The sequence below is a fragment of the Panthera tigris genome, chromosome D1 (genome assembly GCF_018350195.1).
Source record: "Panthera tigris isolate Pti1 chromosome D1, P.tigris_Pti1_mat1.1, whole genome shotgun sequence".
In the NCBI taxonomy this organism is placed as follows: domain Eukaryota; kingdom Metazoa; phylum Chordata; class Mammalia; order Carnivora; family Felidae; genus Panthera; species Panthera tigris.
Window position 1 is genome coordinate 65,302,152 of NC_056669.1, and position 27,315 is coordinate 65,329,466.

Below are 27,315 nucleotides of genomic sequence, written 5' to 3' on the forward strand. Positions count from 1 at the left end.
ACAGAATCTGAAGCAGGCTCCAGGCCATCAGCACAGAGCCCGACACGGGACTTGAACTCACAAACTGCAAGATCATGACCTGAGCCGAAGTCAGATGCTTAACTGACTGAGCCACCCAGGCACCCCAAAGTAGCACTGTTTTAAACATGAGTACAAAAAGTTTTCATTCAACTTCTCTAGGATCCTACACTGTTCTGTATTGTCCCCCTAAAATCTTTTGACTTAATTAGAATCAGTTGGTCCTAATTAAGTCAAAAGTCACTTCTCGCTAATTCTCGCCATAGAGTCGTTGATCTATGCTTAACTGTAATAGCTGATTTAATACAAACAGATGTCATTCCTATTCCAAAAGACAGCGTAACTGTTAATACATCCCATATTCTCTTAAAGCCATTTTGTTTTTTATCTGACAATTACAAGCTGTTTGAACTCCAGCACTCAGTCTGCTGGAAGTTGCTGAGATTCATTCACCCATGCCAAGGCTGCTGTCAGTTAACACAGAATGGGGCTTGTACTAGATCAGAGCAAAGCTCTCTCTTAGTTCTGGCTGGTGATTTTTGGAAATGTTATTTGCTCCCAATACTGAGACAGCACAGGAGGTGAGAGCTGTCTCCAGAAGCAGCGCCCTGTCCTCCTAGGAAGGCCCAGCAAGAATTACATTTGCTCATGGATCAACAGAGCATTTGGAATGACAGGCACCAGGAGTACCAGGGCTAAACATAACAGTGCCCAAGAAAAGGAAGCAGGAATACCTGCAAAGTACGCTCCCCAAACAGGTCAGCTGCTGCTTCTCTTCACTCTGTTTTCAAGTCTAAGACATTTGCAAAGTGCCCTTTACCACCTCAGAGGAGCAATTCACTTACACAAGAAATATTTCATAAGAATTGACTGTAAAAAGAAAGAAAGAAAGAAAGAAAGAAAGAAAGAAAGAAAGAAAGAAAGAAAGAAAGAAAGGATTGACTGTGTCAGATGCCATGGGGATACACAAAAAGTTGCCCCCCATGTCCTATCATATCAAGCCAGACCTAAACTTACCAGGAGGTAATAGAGGTTAAAATGACTCTGGAAATGCTGGGGACTTTTCAAAAGGTGCCCCCAAAGCTGTTCATAGTATCCTGACACACACAAAAAAATGCCACTGCTAGGGGAAGCAGATGGGTCTGGTCCCAACTGGGAGGCCCAGCCAAGATTCTGGCTCCCCCCAGAAATTGGGCTGGCAGTCATGTTTAGGGTTGTTTAGTTTACCGGGAGTGAAATAGCTCACAAAAACATTAGAAATAGCCTATTGCGGTGGTCCCCAGCTCAGAGTCTCCCTGAAGAATATTTCTGGAAACTGAATTAATATATGCCTTGCGAACAGAGCAAGAAATGTTCTACCAAAGACAGACACAGGCCCTGTTGAGAGCACAGCCCCTTCCTCACTACCCTGACACCTTCCCCCTACTCTGCAAGGGCAGCGATGCAAGCATCGAAAAATATTCTCAGACCAGACAAAACAAAAGAGGAATGCTCATTTTGAGAGCCTGAGCACCCATGAATGGGGACAAAGGCCAGCCGGGTCAGTATGTCTCTCTCCAGCCTACCCCCATTACATGGGTGAAAACACACAGTCTCTTTATCAGAGCTTTGGGGTCTCTAAGAAGAATAATTTTAAAAAATCAATAGCTTAAGCTTTCCCTCAGAATCATCTATTATGATCCCCTAAATTGAAGAACATTTAGTAAATAATTATTAAAAGTAACCACAACACTAGAAAATACTAGCTTGTAATGTCACCTTCTTTTAACCAATTTTGGAGTATCAACAATGGGTTTTAAAGTCCATTTTAATAACAGGTTCTAAGGGTTTCATGTGCACATCAAGAAGGAAATCCTAAAGGAACACTGTTTACAGACTGATCTATTTGAAGAGTTAAAACCCTAGGATGGACAGGGTCTCAGTTACAGACTGCTATAATCTGTTGGCTTACACTGCCCTGAATTCACCAAGCAATCAGGTTGAAACACCACGGAAAATCACAGAGAGCACACTTAGACCACAACTCAAATTCTTGGATTTTGGCTTTAGCTCCAGACAAATAAGTTCATTTTAAATACTCTTCAGGGAATCCAAGAATGTCTGAATTGTTAAAAATTTAGAAAACACAGATTGCAAAAAGGGACTGCTTTTGTATTTACTTCTGTTATGAAGAGCCTGTGTCTGTAATCAGTCTGGAGGTCTCGCCAGAGGGGAGAAAGGGGCTGAGCTACTGCTTTGGAAGTGCAAGAGTAAGAGATAATCTTAATCACTGCGAACTGCTTTGTGACTGGGTAGGATCCATACTGTGTTCAAGCAATGGCGTGACCTACAGGTCCCCACCCCATTCCCCACCACCTGTAGGGAAAGCCGAGTGACTTCCCAGGAAGCAGCTTTGAGCAACCAAAGAGGAGGTGCCCAGAGATCCAGATCGCTTTTAACTGCTGGAGTCTTAATCCTGCCTATTCCCAGATGCGGGGCTCACAGAAAAGTCCAGAGGACCTACCAGGAGCTTTAAACCCAACTGTTCCTCTATCAAGTGCCATGCCTGCATGAGATAAGAGATCTGCCGGATTAGAACCAGTATTTGTCCATCCCACCCAAACCCTGAGAACTAGCAGGCTCAGGATGATAAGACTCCTCAAACCCACTGGCCCATGACCATTCTTCTTACTAGCCAAACAGGCTTCCTAAGTCAGGTACAAGGAAGGAGCCATCATTCTTGGAAAATGAGGCAGAAATCATCCTCCAAAAAGACACCCTTGGAAAGTCACAAGAACCATGATTTAACAATAAATCTACAAATGTGTGATGAAATAGTAGAAGAACTTGAAATCACCTCATTCTTAAGTTATGAGAATGAACAAGCAGCACCACATGCCAAAAGGAGTTAATAGTCTAATGTTTAGAGCATTTCCCTCAAAAACAGACTCAGGCAACCCCAGGAGAAATACAGCCACCAAAATGTGGTTCTTTGGCTTAAGAAAGTGCAGAGAATTAAAAACATGTCATTCAGTTAAAAGTGGCTGACTGGCCACGTGTTCCTAATGCCTCTCCCTCCTAAGAATCCACTGAACTAATAGAGGAATTAAAAAAAAGTATAGGCCCAAAGCAAAGAGAACAAAAGGGAGGCCATCAGAAGAGTTGTCTACAAATTTATGAAGGAATCATAAGCAGCCACACAGGAAAACCACAGCATAGAAAGCCCACTTGTAGGGAGGGGGTCCTAGAATGCCAGAGGCTCAGGGTTCAAAAATGGGAAACACAGGGAAGGCCAGTTCTGGGTCTGCAAGTCCTTATAAAAAGGCTCCAGCCCCTCCCTGCCCACCCAGAGCTCAGAGCAGGCTCGCACTTGGGGCTGTGGTTTGCAGCACCGTTTTGAAAAACTTGGCAGATTGTCCATTACATTCTTCCTGAGACACCTAGTCATGTTTGAAATGTCCTCTATTTAAAGATTAGAATCAGGAATGTGAGAGTTTAAAGAGCTCTCAGAGCTCACCCAGCCCAACCCACTTATTTTGCCAGGTGAGGAAGTGGAAGCTAAAACAGCTTGCCCAGGGTTCACCCAGTAGCAGGGTCTAGATTCATCCACAAGCCTCCAGAATGTCTATACTCTGTACTTCCCCTCTAAACTCACTCGGGGTGAGGGGTTTCCTTGCCCCCTGCACCCTTCCCCCCCCCCACCCCCCAGGCCCACAGCAGAGCAGAGGCACCTTCGGAGCGGTGAATGCATGTATGCTGATTGTCACTCAGGAAAAATCCCTCCTTGCAGCGGCACTCGTAGCTCCCCATGACATTGACACAGGTGTGCTGGCAGCCGCCATTGTTCTCCAGGCACTCGTCCACATCTGGAGGGAGAGGAGGATTAGCCTTTGCTTTTGTGACTGTTTCAAATGCCCACCCCTCCCAGCATCTCAGGACACCCGCTAAGCAGAGATGAGGTCCCTCTTCCTTCCCTGCATCACAGAAACTCTCAGAATTGACGTTAGCAGGGACCCAAGACCACAAAGTTCTGGGGCTCACTTAAGCAGGCCCTCCACATGAATACAAGATAATATATTCAGTAAATATTTATTGAACACCTTCTCTTTCCAAAGTATGGTGCTAGAGGGGACAGTAAAACACAGATAAGTAGGATCAAATTCTTTTGCTCTAGGAGCATGGCCTTCAGCAAAGGGAAAGAGACAAACGTACAAGTAATTGTGAGATACAGTAAAAGGTGGTACAAGGGAAAAAGAGGCCACCTGGTTGTGGGGTATCAGGTTGGGTTTTATGGAAAAGCTGATGGAAGATGGGCCCTACAGGATGTCTTCAGTTCTAAATCAGGAGAAGGGACTCTGGACAAAAGAAAGAGTATGAGCATAGCACAAATGCTGGGGAGCATGGAGCATGTTCAGATAAGGGTGAGTCATTTGTTTGGCTGGAGCATGGGTACATGCAGGGAAGTTATAGGAGATAAAGCTGGGAATAGATTGGGTCACTCTGTGGAGGACCTTGAATACCTGTCTCTTAATCTAAGAGGCAGTTGGAACCACTGTAGCAAGGGTGGCATGGCCAGACCCTGGAGTTAGGAAGAATAAGGTGATAGCCAAGGGTAGGACACAAGGAAGGAGAAGAATCAAAAGCCTGGCTTCACATGTAAACCTGAAATAGCCTCAGCTGGTGCTAGTCGGGGACAGGGCCTGGGGCCTGGCTGAGGGGATGCCTAGGAAGGAAAAAACAGAAGCACTGTGGGCAAGGTGCCTGCAGGGTGGAAAGCCACATGGGCATCGGGTAGGGTGGCCGAGAAACATGGTGAAGACCAGAGCTGGGTAGGGAAATTGGGATGGGGATGTGGTTGACCCCCACCACGGTAGGGAGGTGATATATGTGAGATGCTGACATTCAGGCCTTGGTCCAGTAGCAGAGGGAAACCTGAGTCTGGTGTTGTAAAGACACCTCTGAAAGTCATTTACTTGTGGTGGCCTTATAAAGTGGTGGATGTAGATAAGAAAGCCCCAGGCAGGAGTGTGGGAAGGGACAGAAGGGTTGCAGAGAGCACATAGCCAGAGGTAGAATTCGGGAGAATACCAGCAGCAGGAGGTAGGTGAGACAGCAGAAGCCCCAGAAGAGGAGCCATCAGAAAGACAGAAAGGGGGTGAATCTTCCTCTATCTGTCTTTCTGTGCCCCCCAGGATGGAGTTAGGGGACTTTCCTTCCACTGTGTCATAAATTACTCTGTGCATGGCTCTACCAATACACTTACCATAGTGTATTCTCAAAATCTTCTTTTTTTTGATTTGTACCTTTGACCCCTCAAAATATTTTACCTATCCATCTCCACTAGACTGTGAACTCCGTGAGGACAGAGACCTTTGTTTTATTTAGCATAGCCCTGGAACTTCAGGTGCACATTAATTGTTCAATGCATGAACAAAAAAGCAGGAGAGCACAGCATCACTAGAGCCAAATAAGAGGAAACTTCCAGAAAAATCTCAGACATGACAAAGACTCAAGGAGAAGGCTGATATAAAAGCAATTTATTTCTCTAGCCTGATTTCCCATGTGCCTATCATTAGCTTCTGGGCACATCCATAACAAGAAAATTCACATTTAAATATCTGTTATCTGGTTTCAAGCTTCTGATCTTACAGTCATGCATCCTCCCACACTACCAGGCAGATGCCTTTCTAAACTGATGGGACCCGAGCCATCCCCTTAAGCCTAACAAACGTGCCCTTCTCTATGCCAAAGGGTGAAGGGAGCACATTCCAAAGGATGAGCTACTCTGGAACACACCTGGCCAAGGTGTTCCATGGTGAGGACTCATGGTGGGCTGGAGAGATCTGTTTCCCTGAACACCAAATCCTGGATTGGTTTTGAGTAAAGGTGTGCTCCCCTCTGAGCCATCACCCACCGACCGTCCATTTAACCCACTATTCCTTTCTCCAAAGCAATTAGAAATGTGCCATTGAGTGACACACTCTGACTGAATTAATACAAAAGTATGTGTGTTCACATGCACAAAGAGGTATCACTAGCCTGGCGAGTTTCTCTAGACTGCAAAACAGTGGTTCTCCACCCTGGCTGCATGTTAGCATCCAGATGCTTGGACCCCACCTCCTGAGACACTGATATAACTAGTCTTGGATGAGACTTAGGCAGTGGTGTTGTTTTAAACTTCTCCAGTGATTCTAACGTGCAGCCAGAGTTGAGAACCACGGCCCCCACACTGAATAGCTACAATGCACTCCCAGACACTCAAAAAATGGAAACTGAATTCAGGTAGGTGAGCTATGTGGAAAAGCTACATTTCATTTTTCAAGCTCAATGGCATTCAGGATCTTGGAGAAGTCTGGGTTTGGTGCCAGATTTAAGTAGTATTTGTACTGTGTATATTCTGGTATATTGTAGCTAGTATGTGGTAAGGGGCTGAGGAGAGGCAAGGGGTCATCCCAGAGAACACAGGAAAGTGCTGCTCCTGAAAAGTTCTGGCTCTGAGCTTCCTTGTCACAAAATGCTTCAACCCTTTCAAGTCTAAATGGCAGAGAAATCTCTGTATCTGCTGGTCCTGCTCTTCTAACTATATCACTTTATTTCTCATGGCTTCCTTTAAAGAATCGTTTGCCCCTTTGGATACACTCAGTGGATACTCAGGATCTTTCTGTCAGGAAAATCCTTGCTACCAAGTCCACAAAGAGACCCCAAAGAGGGGGAATGGAGAGAGGCTGCTGAAATATCTGTGTTAGCAGACAAGGCAAGGAAAAGACTCCTGGGCTGAGGATTTCTGAACTGGCCTTTCCTCAAAACCACCTGACCCAACGCTGGCCCAGGTGCTTAAACTCTGCATAGTTTGGCCTGTTGCTCTTAAGAATCTTACACATTCCCCCAAGCACAACTTGGGGTTTAGGCAAAACTGTAATGACTAGATCTGCCATTAGATATAAATTCCCAAAATGCCACTTTTGGCAAACCAAAAGGACATGTGAGATTTACCCCAGATAATGGTAAAAAAACAAAGCCAAACCCTCCAAACATACTGCATGCTTCCCAAAATATTACACACTGAAAGTGACTTCATATTTTGTTCAGTTTTTAATTAATCTCAATTGATTATTGTTGTCATGATGGTCTCTCTAGTGTCTTTTTGAGGCCTGGCTGCCCTAGACAGTCTGCAAAGGGGTTAGTGAGCCCCCAGCCCTCAATCAAATCTTCCTGACAGCTACAGGCTTTGAAGGCCAAGTGGTCTGACCCAAAGACTGACCTCTCACACAGAGCACAAATAGGAAGGGACAGAATCTATTTCAGGATGGGGTTCCAGGTGACAGTGAAGCGGGATAAACATCATACAAGGATTGATTCCCAGAATCAAAAGACTTTGGAAAGACTTTCCTTCTCTACCACTCAAAAAACAAGTTCTGTCTGTACTTATCTATGCTGATCTCAAAGCATTTAATCAAGTGGCCATTCCCCCTGTACTATAAGGGAGCATCTCAGTAGCTGTCCACTCTGTGTCAGGACCGGGTTCAAGTTACTCCTTGGTCGGCCAAGCAGATATCAGCAGGTTAACTGCATAAAAGGTCATCAGCATCAAAGGACCCTGATGCCATCTGTGTCCCATGATGTCCTCCTGCACAACTGATAACACCAGCCTTAAAATGCAAACAGACCATGAATACCTTTCTGCCAAGTGTGCTACATCCTCTAAGACTATTCCACACCCAGTCCCATCCAGTTGCTTGCTATTTCTGAATTCTGTTTATTCCTGGCATAAGCAACGAATGTAAACAATGCTCTTTGCAGTCCGTAACTCAGGAACTAAAACTCCGACAGATGTTTCTGTTTTGTGGGATAATAGGATGATGTTAATGGAAGGTTTCTGTTTGAACTCCTTTGCCTTTCAAGAAAAAAGGAGGTGGGGTTACCTGGCTGAAATCCAATCACATATTTGGAATTTTCAGAATAAGTAGTTTTACCTAATTCTAGAATAGAGATACTTACAGCATTAAATCAAAGATCTTACAGGTGACAAGTCAATGCTAGAAGGTCAATACGTAGTAACAATGATGTTGTCCATATCCTTAGACTAATGGAGAATTTACATTATGAATGATTACATATAAACCAAAGCACTTTACCTGGTTTTCTCTCAGGGACTATGATTTTGAGGGGGGCAGAAAACACAAGTCTCTGATCCCCTTTTTGTTTTAATGAGTATGTTTTCATCAAAGGAAAGAAAAGGGTGGGGTGCCGGAGGGTAGGTAGAGTAGAATTGCGATTTCCAACTGTTTTCCTTACCAAGACAATTATGACCATCATGAGCCAACATGAAGCCATCAAAACAAGTACAGCGATAATTGCCTGGAATATTCAAACAGTCATGGACACAGCCTCCGTTGAATTCATTTTCACATTCATCAATATCTGAGGAATAAAACAGAAGTAAGCCAGACAGGTGGCATCTCTTTAGTATGGAGATATAATGTATTTACCTTCCAACCAGCCATCCCACTTCTAGGACTCTATCCTCAAGATACATCTCCAACAACAGGAAAATAAATATGCACAAGGTAATTCACTGCAGTACTGTTTGTAATCACAAAATACTAGAAACAACTGAAATGCCCATACATAGGAGAGAGTATTTGAAGAACTACGGTACATTTATTCGATCCAATACTGTGCAGCTGTTAAAAATTAATTAATTAAAAAAATAAAGAATGAGAAAGATTTCTATGAACTGATTTAGGGTGATTTCTAGGATATACTACTAAGTTAAAAAATCAAAATGTGGGAGAGTACCCGTAGTTTATTATCAGGGAAAAAAAATAAGGGAATATGAAAAAACATACACATGAAATTCCAGCATGTTTTTTGACAGAACTTGACAAGCTTATCCAATTTATATAGAAATGCAAAAGACTCAGAAGAACCAAAACAATTTTGAAGAAGGAGAACAGATTTGGAGGACTTTCACTTACCAAAAATCTATAGTTATCAAGACAGTGTGATACAGGCATAAAGAAAAACAGATCAATGGAACAGAATAGAGTCCAGAAATAAACCATTATATTTATGGTCACTTGATTTTAGATAAGAGTGCTTTAGCACTCTTGTCTAATTTGTTGGGACAAATGATCGTCTTGTCCAATTTGTTGGGAGAAATGATAGTCTTTTCAACAAATGGTGCTTAGATAATATCCATCAGCAAAAGATGAATTTGGACCCTTACCTCATATCTCCACAAAAATCAACTCAAAATGGATCAGAGACCCAAATATAAGAGCTTAAACTATAAAACTTTAAAGAGAAAACATAAAACTTTTATGAGAAAATCTTGAGACCTTGGATTAGGTAAAGATTTCTTAGATACAACACCAAACACACAATTCATAAATTTTAAAATTAATAAGTTGGACTTTATCAAAATTTACAACTTTCATACTTATGAAAATAAAGACAAGCCACAGTTTGGTGGAAAATATTTGCAAATCACATATGTTATAAAGGACTTACAAAGGACTCTTACAACAAAGAAGACAAACAATCCAATTTTCGAATGGGCAAAGATTTGAATAGACATGTCACCCAAAGATGATATACAAATGGGTAAAAAAGCATATGAAAAGACGGCCGACATCATTAATTATTAGGGGAATTCAAATTAAAACTGCAGTGAGATACCATTTCACACTCACAGGAACAGTTATGATAAAAAAAAGACAGACAATAGGGGAGGCTGGGTGGCTCAGTCAGTTAAACAAGTGACTGACTTCGGCTCAGGTCAGGATCTCACAGTTCATGAGTTTGAGCCCTGCATGGATCGGGCCCTGTGCTGTCAGTGCCAAGCCCACTTCAGATCCTTCTCTGGCCTGCCTCCACTTGGGCTCTCTCTCTCTCTCTCTTTCAAAAATAAATAAATAGTTATTTTTTAAAAAGACAGACAATAGGATGTGGAGAAATGGGAACTGTTATATACTGCTGATGTCAATGTAAGATGGCACCACTTTGGACACAGTATAGCCGTTTCTTAAAAGGTTAAACATAAATTTACCATGTGTGATCTAGAAAGTTCACTCCTAGGTATATATTCAAGAGAAATGAAAAATTATGTCTATAACAAAGACTTTGCAGGTAAATGTTCATAGCAACATAGCTCAAAAGTAGAAACAAGCCAAATGTCCATCAACCAGTGAATGGATAAACAAAATATAGTATGTCCATACAACAGAATGCTAGTTAACAATTAAAAAATAAAATAAAATGCCAGTACAGGCTACAACATGGATGAACCTCAAAAACATGCTGGGTGAGGGGCATCTAGGTAGCTCAGTCGGTTAAGCAGCCAACTTCGGCTCAGGTCGTGATCTTGTGGTTCACAAGTTCGAGCCCCACGTTGGGCTCTGTGCTGACAGCTTGGAGCCTGGAGCCTGCTTCAGATTCCGTGTTTCTGTCTCTCTCTGCCCCTCCCCTACTCACGCTCTGTCTCTCTCTCTCAAAAATAAATTAAAAAATAACATTTAAAAAAAAATTTTTTTAAGAAGCCAAAAACAAAAGACCACATGTTGTATGATTCTATTTATATGAAATATCCAGAAACGCCAATCTATAGAGACAGGAAGTAGACTAGAGGCTGCCTGGAGCTGGGGCTGGGAATAAGGATTAACTGTACCTGGGCATAAGGGATCTTACTGAGACAAGGGAAATGTTTGAAAAGTGGATTATGTGATGGCTGCACAACTCAGCTAATTTACTCAAAATCATTGATTTTTATACTTATTTAGAATTGGTGTCTTTTATGGTATACAAATTAGAATTCACTAAAGTAGTTAAAAGGAAAATTACACATTTGCTGCAAAAGAAATGTAGGAGGCAGGAGAATAAATCAGAAACTAAAAAAGATTGGTAATCAATCCATGGTATGTGGGAAAAGGATGAAAAGAAGGAATGAGGGGCACCTGGGTGGCTCAGTCGGTTTAAGCATTAGACTCTTGATTTTGGTTCAGGTCACAATCTCACAGTTTGTGAGATTGAGCCCCACATCTGGCTCTGCCCCGACAGTCCCTCCCCTGCTCTCTCTCTGCCCCTCTCCTGCTCACATGCATGGTCTCTTTCTCTGTCTTTCAAAATAAATAAATAAATAAACATTAAAAAAGAGAGAGAGAGGAGGAATGAGGAACAGAGGAACAAGAATAGGGAGAAGGAGTAATACTTCTCTGAGTGTGCCTTTTAATTTAATTTAATTTTATTTTATTCTATTTTATGTTTAAAGTTTATTTAAACTTTAAATAGAGAGAAAGAGAGAGAGAGAGAGAGAGAGAGAGAGAGAGAGAGAGAGAGAGAGAATCTCAAGCAGACTACACACTGTCAGCACAGAGCCCAATGTGGGTCTTAATGACACAAACTGTGAGATCATGACCTGAACCAAGACCAAGAGTCAGACACTTAACCGACTGAGCCACCCAGGCGCCCCTGAGTATGCTTTTTTATATAGTTTTGACTCTCAGCACCATAGTGATACATGGATGAATACATACATATATACATAAGTAAATACATATCTTCTTATGTACATACATATATAAACTAGTATACAGAGGTGGGGGAAGAACACATAAAAAATAGGATACAAACAGAAACAAATGAACTCAACTGTATTACAAATGAATAACAACCACACTGAAGGAAATGTAGAAAAAAAAAGTACTAACCAAGTGACTTTGAAAACCAATATATTAACTGAATGTTGTAAGGCTAAAAATAAAGATAGCTACAAACAGATACTGTACTCTCGTAAATCTGTTTTACTTGCAAGGCTATAGATTAATAGTGTTGTAAATTATTTATGTGTATACTTGGATTCAACAAACAAGTAACTATCTTGCAGATAATGAGAGCCACCTTTCTCACTGTTGGAAAAAGAAGTTATGAATAACCAAAGAGGGAGATTCAATGAATCTTGTGGCATTGTTTTGGAATCCAAAGCATCATCAGTGTAAGTCATTGTTTTTAATATATATACAAATGGATAAATATAAGCAATAAATATAGATAAATGTGTATATGTGGGTTAGAATACATACATATGTTTCCTAGTTCTGTCCAGTGAGATAGCCTAGGAGCAGTGACATCCCAGTAACAGTAAGAACACCAAGCATTCAGATCTTGGTTTCTATATACCATTTTCCAATAAAAGAAACCAGGGCTCCTTAAAGAAGTGGTTGGTTCCAGGGCTGGGAAGGGAAAATACAAGATGAGTCTGTGGTATCTTATGGTACCAGAAAACAAAGAACTGCCCCCAAAAAGGATGGGGGCATGTCAAAAGGACACAGGAAACAATGTGAAGGAGCTCCCAATGGCTAAAGCTGAAACAATTTGAGCCCAAAATAAATAACTATACATATAATTAAATATCTACCAGTCCATACTGGCATAAATACATAAATCAATGCATAAATAAATGGGGGAGAAGCAACAAGTCTTCCTTACAGAAGAATCTCAGTTAATAGATGTATATGGAATGAGGGAAATACAAAATTACCAATTATTACATCATAGTAATAATTGTTGCAGACAAGATCCACAGTTGGATGCCAAAATCAGTGGGCAAAGACTTGAGAAGAGGGGCTCCTGGGTGGCTCAGTTGGCTAAGCTCAGCTCAGATCATGATCTCATGGTTTGTAGGTTGGGGCCCTGCATCAGGTTCTGCTCTGACAGCTCAGAGCTTGGAGCCTACTTCAGATTCTGTGTCTCCCTCTCACTCTGCCCCTCCCCTGCTTGCTCTCTGTCTCTCTGTCTCTCAAAAATAAACATTTTTTTAAAAAGATTAAAAAAAAAAAAAAGACTTGAGAAGTAACAGAATATTAGCACAGGATGAATGTATCTACCTTAAGATGTGTGTTATTGCAAAAAGAAAAAATAGTAATTTTGCAACAGAGAAACCCAGGATGCACCATCTTTTTTTTTTTTTTAATAATTTATTGCCAAGTTAGCTAATACACAGTGTATACAGTGTGCTCTTGGCTTCAGGAGCAGATTCCCATGCAGATGGGAGCTTCAGGCTTCAGGAGCAGATTCATCACTTACATACGGCACCCAGTGCTCATCCCAACAAGTGCTCTCCTCAATGCCTATCACCCATTTTCCCTGCCCTCCCCACCCATCAACCCTCAGTTTGTTCTCTGTATTTAAGAGTCTCTTATGGTTTGCCTCCATCTCTGTTTGTAACTTTTTTTCCCCTCAGGATGCACCATCTTAACCAGGTGATCAAGGTTAATATCACCAGTAGGGGGACATATTAACATCATGTGTCTCCTCCCCATGTAATGCAGTAAAAAGTATATAATAGCACTTCCATAGTAGCCTTGACAAAAGCTTCTTTTACTTTTTACTTTTACTTTGTGTATTACTACAAATGCATAACCTTAATTTTATTGTGAGGAAACACAGGACATTCACTTATTGTGTCAATTCCTACCATATCAATTCTTATAATGAAAAAACATAACTTCATATGTATTCAAAAGTATTACAGGCATTTAAAAGATCAAATCCCTCTAGGGGCTCCTGGGTTGCTCAGTTGGTTAAGCATCAGACTCTTGATTTCTGCTCAGGTCGCGATCTCATGGTTTGTGAGACTGAGCCCTGAGAGAGTCCTGAGATCAAGCCCTTCAATCAGTCCCTGGTAGGGTGCAGTGCTGACAGCAGGGAGCTTGCTTGGGATTCTTTCTCCCTCTCTCTCTTTCCCTCCCCGACTCATGGCATGCTCTCTCACTCTCTCTTTCAAAATAAATAAATAAACTTAAAAATAAATAAGTAAAAGATACTATTTCATACATTTTCTGTATTGTTTGACTTTTATACCAATAATATATATTATCATTTTAGAGCCAATTTAAATATATAAAAGCAATTCCAGTCAATCATTTTAGTTATTTTAAGCTAAATAGTAGGCTTTTCAGCTATAAACTGTCAGCAATTCAATTCCATGTGTCATACGTCAAGCCCAACAGCTAAGAATAAGGAAATTCCTGCCACTTGTCATTCAACATCATTTACTAAATATGTATTCTAACTCAAAGAAACCATAGCACAGTTTCTGCCCATCTCCACCCCCAGAGAGTATACAGTGACTGGAAAACCAGTGAAAGAGTGAACATTTTTTCCCCCAAGCAGGGTACCAACATGTGTGAATTCCAGTACTGTAAATAGAATATTTAATACAGTGAGAGTGTGGTATGGAGGAACCTGCAGAGAGATGTCTCAGGGAGAGGTAGTCTTTCGGTGAGAGATGGCTGCCTATCTCTGGGAAAACACAAACTTGAAGAAACACAAGGGCTTTAAGGATAGACTACCAACCCCATTTGCTACGAACCTGACCAGGAGCACGTCTCCTCTGATAGGAGAGGCAAGTTTTGCTCCTCATGCACAAAGTATAAATATCAGGATTTCTCACCAAAGAAGGACATCAGGAAGCTGAGTGAATACAGGAGATATGGGTCCAGGGACAGAGATAGGGTAAACATCTGACTTTCTTTCACTTTTCTTTTAACTGTGTTATTATGGCCACAAGCCCCCCTCTCAATTCCCCAGGGGCCTCAGAGTCTCACATCTGAGCGATAGGAATGTCAGAGCTCCCCTGAAGAGCCCTGCCAGTTCCAACATGCCATGATTTCCATCCCCAGGAATAGCCTCCTCCTTTCAGTACCCAGTCTCTGGCTAGTTCTGAATTTCAGAATTCATGACACTGGCCCAGAACACAGGATGACAGAGATCAGACTTTAGGCTCAAAGATCTGGAACTCCAAGGGCTCAAGGTATCCCTCTGCCTACATCTTTCCAGGGTGAACATGCAGCTTCAAATAAGGCTGGCGCTTGGTGTACCTCTAAAGTTTGGGAGGTCACAACGCCAGCCTGAAGCCAAGAACAAGATGGAGCCTCCAGAGCCAGCAGTGGAGGGAAAGACTCCTGCACTCAGACTCCTGGGCGAGGGTGTAAACTGCCCCAGGGAGGCGCAGGATCAGCCCTTCCCTGGCAGGCACGGCTCTCCTGATTGGGGCTTTCTGCTCCCAAACTGATAGGCACCAAAAATACTAAAGCACCTCTTTTCTTTTTCACAAGCCAGACAAAAGGACATTTCGGAACCACATAAAACTGTATGATCAGCTCTAGGAAAGACCTGATGTTCCTAGTGCTTTAAGGGTCTGAAATGGATTTTGGGGGTGGGTGGTATGACCTGGGGGGACAGAGGAGCAGCACTTTTACCAACATGAGTGGTCATTACAAGTGCTGAGGAGGTAGGGAGCTTCACCTGCTGGCCCACTCACCACAGGTACCCCAGTCACTTACCCTCACACTGCCTGCCATCCCCTCGGTAGCCAGGCTTGCAGGAGCACTTGTAGGAGGTGAGTGTATTCTGACAGAGGGCATTGGTGTGGCAGTCATCTAGCCCTTGGGCACACTCGTCCACATCTGCAAAAGAGCATAGCAAGCACTTGGTATGGTGCCCCAAGCCCTCTGTGATCTGGCCTTGGTCCTCTGGTAGCTTCACCTCCCACCAGAAACCCCCCTTCACTCCTCATCAGCTAAACTCTTTGGGAACCCTGGGATGAACCATACCACTTCCAGGCTCCTTTCCCAGGCACAGCCTGTTCCCTTTGACTAGACTACACCCCCCCCCCACACACACACACACTCTTTCACTCACCTTCTCCAAGAAGCCTACCATGATCCCCCAGTGTAGGTGGGTGTCCTCCACGACCTGCTCCCATATTTATCTCCTTTCATAACACATATCACACAGAATTGTCACTCTCTGTTTTCCTGCCTGTCCTCCCCTCTAAATGGTGTCTTGATTACAGACTGAGTGGGTGTCCCTGATGCCAAGCACAGTGCCTGGCACATGAGTAGGCAATAACAAATGCCTGTTGAAGGAAAGACCAGGTTGGCAACAAAACAAAACAAAACACTGTGAAAACCAGGCAGTGTCAGCTTTCTCAGGGTTTGGGGGATGGGGGAGTAGCTTGCCCTGGGCTCTGACCACACCATCCCCAGCCCTCAGATGGAGGTGCAAAGTGGGAATGGTTCCCACACCCCATCAACCAGCTGCTCACCCTCTCAACCTGGAAACCGGCCTTGGTGGAAGTATTTCCTGGGTTGATACCACTCCAGGATGTTAATTAAAAACAAAAGTTTTGAAAATATTACGAGTCCTGTTAATGCAGAACGTCCAGAGTACTTTTCTCTGGCAGCAGAAAACAAAACAAAACGAAACAAAACAAAAAACCCAGGTTTGTTGCGGCTTACGGGGTATTCCCGGATGGATCCTCAACCGGCAGAAAACTCTCCGGAGCCAACCCTGAAGCCGGCCGAACTTCCCGGCCCCAGAAGAAAAGCAGGAGCAAAGCTGCCGAGACCTCACGGACGTACCCCGCCCGGGGCCCTCAGTTTCCCCATCTACACAATGAGGAGCCGGACCCCGGTGACTCTGGTGCCCTCCGTCTTTCTCAGCGGGTGAGAGACTGACTACCAGGCGCTCTCCAGGGACCCCGGGCGGCGGGACCAGGCTGGGAACTGTCATTAGCCCCGTGTCCGAGGCCGGGCCGCAGCACTCAGGCCCTGGGCCTCTAGCCCAAGCGGTGGTGGTTCCGTGGCCTGGCCCGCGGGTGAGGCCCCAGGGGAGCGGGGGCCACGCGGAGCTTCCGCAGCCGAGCCCGGGGCGGGCCAGCGCGGCGCGACCCCACCAGGGGACCCGGGACCCCTTCCCGCCGCCGGCTCCGCATGCCCCTGCCAGGTGCGTGCCCGAGGCTCCGGAGGTGCGGACACTCACCCTCAGGCGGCCCTGGGGCGCGGCTCCGGCCGGGCGGGACGGCCGCGGTCAGCAGCAGCGGCAGCAGCAGCAGCAGCAGCAGCGCCCCGGCCGTCCCGGGGCAGCCGCGGCCCAAGACCCCCATGGATGGCGCGGCGGCTGCGGGCAGAGGCGGCGAGCGTGGCGGCGGCTCCGGGAGGTGTGTGCGGGCGCCCTGCCCGCCGCGCTCTGACACCCCCGGCCCGGCCCCGCCCGGCCCCCGAGCCCCGGCCTCATTTTCACACGGTCCTCCCCGGGCCGGGGCGGGCGGCGCGGGGGGCAGTGCCTCCCCTCCAGTCCCCCTCCCTTCCCCCTCCGGGCTCGGGGTGGAGGGGGCGCGGCCGTGGTGGCCGGAGGGCGGCTGTCAGCGTCCCCAGTGCAGGCCCCGTCGCCAAACCCGCTGCTCCTGCACCCCCGCTGCTCCGTTCCAGCCCTCAGAGCCTCGTGCTCTGCCTGTTTGCAGTGCCCTACAACTTGACCCAGTCCCTCTTTGTGAGGACAAATAGCACTCTGGCCTGAAATATTCAGACGGGAGGCTCCCAGAAAGTGTCCTGTGTAGCTCAGAATCCTATACTCCCTGAACTCCAAGGCCACCTGTAGGGCTTTCCCACTTCTCCACTTGGGGTGAGTAATGTGGTTGGACCCTCAGGAGATTCAGGGGAGACAACCCCAGCTTCCCTGCTCACCTTCACACACACTCTGCACCCTTCTCCATTCTGTCCAGCCCAAGCCTCCTGTGATCCCCAGCCCCAGGCAGTGTCCCACCTGTCCCACTGAGGCACTTGCTTAGACTGTGCCTCTCTGGTGCACTAATGGGCCAGGAATCACAGCAGAAGATGCTCATCTCACTGAACACTAGTTCAACGTGTATGTACAGGGCAGCCAAAACATGAAGGGAAAGGGGGCTAGAGGTCAAAGGTGAGCACCAAGGACAAGAAACCACCAATTTTGCCTGAGGCACAGATGGTATCTATGACCACCTGAACTCATAATGTCAGATTGGGCCAGCTGCAGATGCAGGTGGCAAATGTGAGCTGGCCCTCCAAGCAAGACAGTCCTGACAAGGGAACCCATGTATACAGGGACTTCCCATACCCCCCTTGCCACGGATGACAGAGCCCACTACACTCAGCATCACTCCAGGAACAAATGCAGCTACAATTTCGAGATGCAAGAAAATACGGAGTGGTTTTAATCAGAGCTCCTCTTTATCCAATTTTCTCCTGTAAATATACATACATACATACATACATACCTATGTGTATGTGTGTATATATTTACAGGAGAAAATTCAATAATGAATATATATGAATAGTGTATATATAGATCTATCTATTCACACACACAAGCACACCTTTGGTAATCAGAAAAAAAATAAACATCACAAAAAATACCCACCTAACTCATGCACAAAAACATGTCTTCCTGGGGTCCATGCCCTTCCCAGAGCTCTCCATTCTGTGGCACTACACCCCGACTGCGGCCCCTGTCCTTCCCATGCCCATGGGCCTAGGTGAAGACTGCCTCTTTGGGCCTTCATTGTTAGTGCTGCTGCCTGATGAAGAATCTGAGAAAATAACTTTTCTGTGGTTGTTTTTCTTTTGACCTTTTCATCCCCAGTGAAGGCAGGCAGGTTGCATCCCTCTTTCTGTCTTTGCCCCTCCCTCCTATCCCCTTTTGTTTGGTACCGAGAGACACTCCGCTATTTTTAGTCATAAGGATGGTTTTTACACATTTGTAAATCTTCACTTAGTGAAATGTTCCCTCCGCCTTTGTCTTTGTGTCCTTAATGGTAGCCATAAATTACCGCTTTCTTTTCTCTTCGCTGCATCAGGCTTCATTGCTTTTGAAATGATCAAAGTTATTTTCTTTTAAAATCCAACTAGAAACTGCCCATTGTGTGGCACAGACCTCTTTAGCTCCAGTCAAAGCATAGAAATACATAAAGCTGCCCATTAAACTCTATGGGAGCCTCCTCCAGCCCCTTGTGCCTGGTAAAGAAATAAGACATGTGCTGTTCTTTCCCTTCACCATTTCCCCAAGTTTATGTTTCAGGAAGAATACAAATTAATTATGATAAGACCCAGTGTTTTGCTTAAGAGGGTCAGTTTTGTCATGTTTCCTGGAAAAGTTCACCACTGGCGCAAATCTCAAAAAATGTTCTGAATCCTATTTTGTTTGCCCCGACTTCCACACAAATGTGCTTTCAGCTGGTTGGCTCCCAGACTCCTGGGCAACCTTTCTGACACTTCAGATTAAAGTCAGTATGGTTTACAACTGGAAATTTCCATAGGGGAAAGGCTCCAGGGGAAATTTGTGTTCAAATGTCAATGTTTTCAGTGTTCCAATGTCAGGAGGGACTTGGTGAGCCCTGCACTAGCTGCCATCTGCCCTCTATTGTCCAGCTGAGGTCTCCACAAACTTCTCTGAGAGGCCACAGCCACTGTCCCTAGACTGAGGCTGTATCTCCCTCCTCCTCTCCTTCTCCCTTGCCTCAGGCTGAGAGGCCAGTGAACAAGACCTGAGAGGGAAGATAGCCCCAATCAGCCCATCTCACCCATGTGGGCTTCTAGCACAGAAAGACTGTGGAGACAGAAGACCCTGGGTGCCTCTGCACCATGTATGGCTAGGTTAAACTCTGTATTCACCGGACCCCTTTCAATGCCCATCTTTTTTTATTTCTCAGCAGCTTTTGGAAACTCTTTTTGGAAACTCCTTTTCCCTGGATTTTCATCACAGCAGGCCAAGCTCCTGATTTTTCTCCTACCTCTCAGGAAATGCCTTCTCAATCAACTTTCTGGGATCCTCTTTCTACATCCCCTTTCTGAAAGTTCACCCATTCCCTTGTTTCCATCACAGAAATCTCCAGCTTGGATCTCTTCCCATAACATCAGTTCCATGTATCCAATTGCTTACTAGATACCTCCACCTTGATCTCACATAGGTCTCTCAGATTCAAGATGTTCAAAAAAGAGCTCATCTTCTGCCTCAAACCTGCTCTTTCCTAAGTGCTCCCTCTCTCAGAGAAGGGTGCTGCCATTCTGCCAACACCAAGTCAGAGACCTGGCGGTCATCCTAGACTCCATTCCCTCCCTACTACATGCAAACAACCGTGTCAAGTCTATCTTCTTATCATCTCTCAGAACCATCCTCTCCCTCCATGCAAGCCTCCAGAACTCAGGGCCTCATCATCCCTCACCTGGTCTATTACTCATAGTCTGTGGTTCCTTACTAGTCTGTCTACAATCTCACCCATCTTCCATACGGGATGCCAGAGTAAAATGTAAATTTCACCCCACTGTTTCCAGTCATCCTCAGGCTAAAGTCAAAACTCCCTTGATGCAACCACTCTGGAGAACTGTTGGGTGGTAGCTACTAAGACAAAAACGTGCCTACACACTTCTAGGTATATACCCAAGAGAAATGAGTACACATGTTCACCAAAAGACATGTACAAGAATGTTCACAATAGCTATAGTCACACTAGCACAAAACTGGAAATAACCCCAATGGCCGTCAACTAGAAAATGCATTAGCAGATTGCTGGATATTCATTCAATGGAATACTATGGAGCAATAAAATGAACATAGTCTCAGACGTTCAACAACACAGAGATATCTCATGACCATCACACTGAGTAAAAGAAGCCAAACACAAAAGGCTAAAATTGTACAAGTCCACTTCTCTGAAGTTTAAGAACAGACAGAACTAATTAACAGCAACTGAGGCCAGAATAGTAGTTCCCTCTGAGGATGGGGATTGACTGGGAAAGGCATGAAGGAAACTTCTGGAATGCTGGAAATGTTTTAGGTCTTGATCTGGGTGGTGGTTGTATGGATTTATATACATATGTAAAAATTGAGATGTTGGCTTAAGCTTAATGCACTTTACTGTGTTTTACCTAAGTAAGCTGAAACAAGAACTGCCTAGTCCAAAACTTTTATGATCTGATCCCATTCTACTTTCCAGCTTCTCTCCTATCATTCTCTCACAGGCTATGCGCTCCAGAGACATCAAACTACTTATACCAGTAGTTTATCATTTTTCTTCCATACATCTTTTCTTTTGCCCACACTCTTCCCTTGGCCTAAAAAACATGGAAGTGGGTCTCAAATATTTAGGGGTGCCTGAGTGGCTCAGTCAGTTAAGCATCTGACTTCAGCTCAGGTCATGATCTCACAGTTCATGAGTTCAAGCCCTGCATTGGGCTCTCTGCTGTCAGCATGGAGCCCGCTTCAGATCCTCTGTCCCTCCTCTCTCTCTCTGCCCCTCCCCTGCTCACATGTGTGCACGCACTCTCTCCCTCTCTCAAACATAAACAAAAATAAAACTTTAAAAACTAAATATTTAGCGAATGAAATGATACATCTTATCCAGTAATATGAATATTACTATACCTCAGAGAAAAAGGTGTTTGCTGAGATGTCCCCCCAAAAGCAATGAGGTATGGATGAAAGTTCCGAAGTCTGCAGGTTAGCAGTTCCTAAGAATTAATGCTAAAAGGAAAACCTATCTGTTCTTGTTCACCTGTTAATTTCTCCTCCATGGATGGCTTTCACATCTCCTGAAAAACTTTTTCAATATGTCTGAGCTGGATGTGAGGTAGCAAATGTTTCTAGTTGCCTACTCATCCCCATCTGCTCCTTTCTCTTTCCTAACAGTTAGTCATCCCTTCCTAAGGCAGGCCACGTTCCTGAGGGAAGCTGCCCCATCCTCAACTTCAGGCTCTGGACTTGGCTGAGACAGTATCTTTCATTCTATCCCCCTTGCAACAGTCATGGGTTCAGGAATAAGCATATGACAGCACTCTAATCAGTCCCTTTGCTTGAAAGGCTGGAATGGAAGTGTTCTCTTTTCTTCCGGGGATGTGGTTGCAGTGAGTGAGAAACTGTAGTAGCCATCTTGGTACCAACCTGAAGAGGGTAAACCAAGGGAAACACTAGAGCCAACCCAGAGGCACTCCCCATCTCAGGGTCTCTAGTTCTATGTGCCAGTGCACATTCTTATTGTTTGAATTGGGCCTGTTTCTTTGTTTTCAAATTGTGGTAAAATATATGCAACATAAAATTTACCATTTTAACCATTTTTAAGTGTACAATTTAGCAGCATTGTGCAACTATCACCACCATCCACATTCAGATCTTTTCTCATCTGCAAAACTGAAACTGTTCCCATTATACAATAACTGCTCATCCCCCTACCCCAACCCACCCCAGCTCCTGGCAACCACAATTCCACTTTCTGTTTCTATGAATTTGACTACTCCAAGTTTCCTTATATGAATGGAATCATGCATTACATGTGGCTGGCTGGTTTCACCAAGCATAAAGTCTTCAAGGTTCATCTATACTGTAGCCTGTGTCAGAATTTCCTTTTTTGTTTTTTAAAGTAAATGCACAATTTTTTAAAGTTTATTTATTTATTTTTGAGAGAGAAAGTGTGTGTGCACGTGTGCGTGCAAGTGGGGGAGGAGCAAAGAGAAAGAGGGAGAGAATCCCAAGCAGGCTCTGCACAGCAGCATGGAGCCTGATGTGGGGCTCAAACTCACGAACTGTGAGAACATGACCTGAGCTGAAATCAAGAGTCAGGATGCTTAACCGACTGAGCCACCCAGGTCTCCCTTTCCTCTCTTTTAAAGTCTGAATAATATGCCACTGTATGTGTATTTCACATTGTGTTTATTCACTCATCAGTGGGTTGCTTCCACCCTTTGGCTATTGTGAATAATATGATTATGAGTATGGGTGTACAAGTATCTTTTTATGTCTCTGCTTTCAATTCTTCTGAGTATATATCCAGAAGTGGAATTGTTGGATCATAATAGCAATTCTATTTTTAATTTTTTTAAGAACTTCAATACTGTTTACCATATCAGCTACACCATTTTTCATTCCCACCAGCAACGCACAAGAATTCCAATTTCTCCATATCCTCGCCAAAACTTACAGTCTGTTTTAATTTTTTTTTAATGTTTATTCATTTTTGAGGGAGAGAGAAAGAGTGTGAGCAGGGGAGGGGCACAGAGAGACGGAGACACAGAACTTGAAGCAACTCCAGGCTCTGCATTGTCAGCACAGAGCCAGATGTGGGGCTCGAACCCACAAACCATGAGGTCATGACAGAAGCCAAAGTCAGCTGCTTAACAGACTGAGCCACCCAGGCACCCCTGTTTTGTTTTGTTTTGTTTTGTTTTGTTTTAAATAATAGCCATCCTAATGGATGTGAAGGGGTAGTTCACTGGGGTTTTTTTTTAATTAGGTTTTCTGTTATTTACAGCCCCCAAATATTCCTATTCAGTTCCATATAAGCCTCCACTGGGAAACTTTGGCTGAGTAGCAGGTGATCCTCTCAATGAAGTGGAAGAAAGATAGTTGGGTAGAATTGAATCCTCTTAGGAGCCTAAGAGATAAATGATTATTTTATTTACAAGGTTGATGTTATCTTGGTGTAAATGCCAGGACTCCATTTATTTTTTTCAATGGTTCTAAAAACCACATCAACATTCTCTTTTGCTTACAGAGGGTTACAAATCCTTCCAGTAAATACTTACTTAAAAATGATAATACTTAACATTTGAGTGAATACAAAATGTCAGATGCTATTCTAAGTACTTCATGTGCATTAGCTCATTTTATCCTCATAGAAACTCTGTGAAGTGGATATCACCATTATCTTTATTTTACAGATGTAGAATTTGAAGTGAAGAGAGGTTAAGTAACTTGCTAGAAAGTGGCAGATCAGGACGCAATGCCAAAATGTCTGCCATCAGATCCTTCTTCACCACTGCTCTGTACAGCCCACATGTGCCAGGCATTGTGTTAGGCATTATACAAGACACAAAGATGAATCAGAGGCAAATCCTGCCCTCAAAGACCTAAAAGTCCATTCTCAATACCTCTTCCAAAATATACAGTGACAATTCCTGCTTATGGGGCACCTGGGTGGCTCAGTAGGTTAAGTGTCTGACTTCAGCTCAGGTCATGATCTCACAGTTTGTGAATCTGACGCCCTCATCGGGCTCTGTGCTGAAGCTCAGAGCCTGGAGCCTAATTCAGATTCTTTGTCTTCCTCGCTCTCTGCACCTCTCCCACTTGCACTGTCTCTCTAGCTCTCAAATAAACATTAAAAAAATTTTTTTTTAATCTTTAGTGAAATCAACTAGAAAAAATAAATTAGAGGTATAAAAATTAGAAGAGAGGCATATTGTAGGAAATATAATTGTATATCTAGAAAATCTATGAAAATCAACTGAAAAACTGCTACAAGCAATAAGAAATGCAGTAAACTAGTAAGGAACAACATCAATATACAGAAATCAAGTTTTCTCAATATAAATGATGTGATAGAAAACTACCCTATTTATAATAACAACAACAAAAAATTAAATACCTTGAATGAATACAGAAAGAAATATTCAAGCCTATGTGAAGAAAAAATTTTAAATACTACTAAAACACCATCCAAAAGAAAACTTGAACAAGTAGAAATATAACATGCTATTGGACAGGAATACTTGACATCATAAAAATGTCAGTTTTCTATAACTTAATTAAAACTTTTAGTGTAATCCAAGAGGTTTTTTTTTTAACTAGATAAATTGATTCTAAAGTTTACACAGAAAAATAAAAGAGCAAGAATAATGAAAAAGTGTGAAAAAGAAGAGCAATGGTGGGAGAGGTGGATCCATACTACCACATATTAAAAGATGTTATGAAACTCAGTAAGCAGACAGTGTAATGTTCGCATAAACAGAGATGGAGTGCTAATGGAGTAGGATATAATATCCAGAAATAGGCACAAAATTATACACAGATACAATATAATAAAGCTGACATCTCATTGGAGAAAATATACACCACTAAATAAGTGGTATTGGGACAAATGAGTAGCCACTTAGACAAAAATGAGGTCGAATCCATTCCTCATGTCTCCCTGAGTTAATTTCAAATGCATAAAAGACTTAACTTTTCTAAAAATTCCAAAAGTACAGAAAGAAAAATGGGAAAATACCTTCATCGGAAAGTCTATCACCCAAAATCCAGAAACCATAAAAGATTAAGAAGTTCAACCATTCAGGGGCACCTTCGTGGCTCAGTTGATTAAGCGTCCAACTCTAGATCTCCACTCACGTCATGATCTCACAGTTCAGGGGATCAAGCCCTGCATTGGGCTCTGCGCTGGCAGCCGAAGCCTGCTTGGGATTTTCTCTCTCCCTCTTTCTCTGCCCCTCCCCAACTTGTGCTCACTTTCTCTCTCTCTCAAAATAAATAAACTTTTAAAAAGGTTCAACCTTCCAAAAATATACTCTGATTTTTTTAATGTTTATTTATTTGAGAGAGAGAGCGTGAGCATGAGTGGGGAGGGGCAGGCAGGGCAGGAGAGAGAGAATCCCAAGCAGGTTCCACGCTGCCAGCACAGAGCCCAACACAGGGCTTGATCTCACCAACCATGAGATCACAACCTGAGCCAAGGTTAAGAGCCGGATGCTTGGGGTGCCTGGGTGGCTCAGTCGGTTATGCACCCGACTTCAGCTCAGGTTATGATCTCCCGGTTCTTGAGTTCAAGCCTGCATCGGGCTCTGTGCTGACAGCTCAGAGCCTGGAGCCTGCTTCCGATTCTGTGTCTCCCTTTCTCTCTGCCTGTTCCCTGGTCGCACTCTGTATCTCTCTCTCTCTCCCCAAAATAAATAAAAACTAAAAAAAAAAAAAAAAGTCGCTTAAACCGACTGAGCCACCCAGGCACTCCACTCTGATGTTTTAAAAACATTATAATTAAGATCAAAAAATCAATAATAAACTGGGAGAAATATCTTCATATCAGGTCACAAAGGAGTAATATCCCTCATACATAAAGAGCCATTAGATATCAATAAGACCAGAAGTCCAAAAGGAAATAGGCAAAGGATATGAATTAAAAGAAATATAAGTGAATCTTAAACATATGAAACAAGAATCCAAAGTTTGATTATACACTCTCCTTGCAAGACTAGGGAAATGGGTATTTCAAACATTAGTGGTAAGAGTGTATATGGGCATAAATTCTACAAAAAGCAATCTTAAAATATTGATTTAAATAAATACATGTATATATAATATGGATTGACTCTCATGTCTAAGAAAATGACATCTGGACAAAGCCATTCATTATAGCCTGTTTGTGGCAGCAAAAGATTAGAAGCAACTCAAATGTCCATCAATAAGTGGCTGGAAATAGAAATTATGTGACATCCATAAAATAGAACATTATGCAGCTGCAGAAAGGAATGAGGAAGCTCTATACATTTTAATAGGGTTTTTTTTAATGTTTGTTTTTTGAGAGAGAGATAGAATGCAAGCGGGGGAGGCACAAAGAGAGAGGGAGACAGAATCGGAAGCAGGCTCCAGGCTCTGAGCTGTCAGTACAGACCCGGATGCAGGGTTTGAACCCACAAGCCGTGAGATCATGACCCGAGCCAAAGTCAGATGCTTAACCAACTGAGCCACCCAGGAACCCCCATTTTAACAGTTTTAATATGGAAAGATCTCCAAAATATACTTTTTTTTTTTTAAAGTAGGTTCCACACCCAGTGTGGAGCCCAACACAGGCTTGAACTCACCACCCTGAGATCAAGACCTGAGCTGAGATCAAGAGTTGGACACTTAACCAACTGAGCCACTCAGGAGCCCCTGCAAGATATACTTTTAAATGAGAAAAACGGGGCACCTGGGTGGCTCTGTTGGTGGAGCATCAGATTTGGTTCAGGTCATGATCTCACTGCTTGTGAGTTCAAGCTCCACATCAAGCTTGCTACTGTCAGCACAGAGCCCACTTTCAATTTTCTGACTCCTCTCTTTGCCCCTTCCCCACTTACACTCTCTCTCTCAAAAAAAATAATAAATCTTAAAAAAAAATAAATGAGAAAAACAAAGTGCAGAATAATGTAGATATTCTGCCACCTTCTGTGTAAAGGAAGAAGAAAAACAAGAATCTGTATTTGTATTTGTTTACATATACATAAAGAATCTAGAAAGATATACAAGAAATTAAGGAAATGGCTGGATAGATGGAGGTGGAGGATGGGAGGGAGGTTTCCAGTGATTATCTCTTTATATGTTTAGGTTATTGAGTCATGTGACTATATTGCCATAGAAGAAGAAGGAAGAGAAGAACTAGAGTGGAGGTGGTTTTTATTATCATGACCACCAAAGTAACTGAAAATTGAATGAAGTCTAGATCCCAACAATTTTTGAAAATCATGAAAATTTTAAGTGTGAAGTTTGTTTGTAGTCCATTTTCAGCCATAAAGTATAAGTGAATTTTTCCTGCTGCCCTAGAATTGTTGACACCTGACTATGGTAAGTTATCATCCTGGACCAATTTAGGCGAAAGAGGCAACAGGTAACATTTTTTTTAATTCTTGTGCAACATTGCTAACTATTGCCCAAAGCCTGTGGGAAGAGAATGGGAAATCAAAATACACACACACACACACACAC

General features: G+C 43.3%; 1 protein-coding gene across 2 annotated transcripts in view; it reads right to left on the minus strand.

Annotated features, from left to right (window-relative positions):
* SCUBE2 (signal peptide, CUB domain and EGF like domain containing 2) overlaps nucleotides 1-17,012 on the minus strand; it is a 62,740-nt gene extending 45,728 nt beyond the window's left edge. For both annotated transcript variants that reach the window (XM_042958347.1, XM_042958348.1), the window contains exons 1-4: nucleotides 16,822-17,012; nucleotides 15,342-15,464; nucleotides 8,293-8,418; nucleotides 3,729-3,863 (exon numbers count right to left, since the gene is read on the minus strand). In XM_042958347.1, coding sequence (XP_042814281.1) covers nucleotides 3,729-3,863; nucleotides 8,293-8,418; nucleotides 15,342-15,464; nucleotides 16,822-16,945 — 508 coding nt within the window. In that variant the 5' untranslated portion in view covers nucleotides 16,946-17,012. The remainder of the gene's footprint in view (nucleotides 1-3,728; nucleotides 3,864-8,292; nucleotides 8,419-15,341; nucleotides 15,465-16,821) is intronic.
* Nucleotides 17,013-27,315: the final 10,303 nt, after the last annotated feature.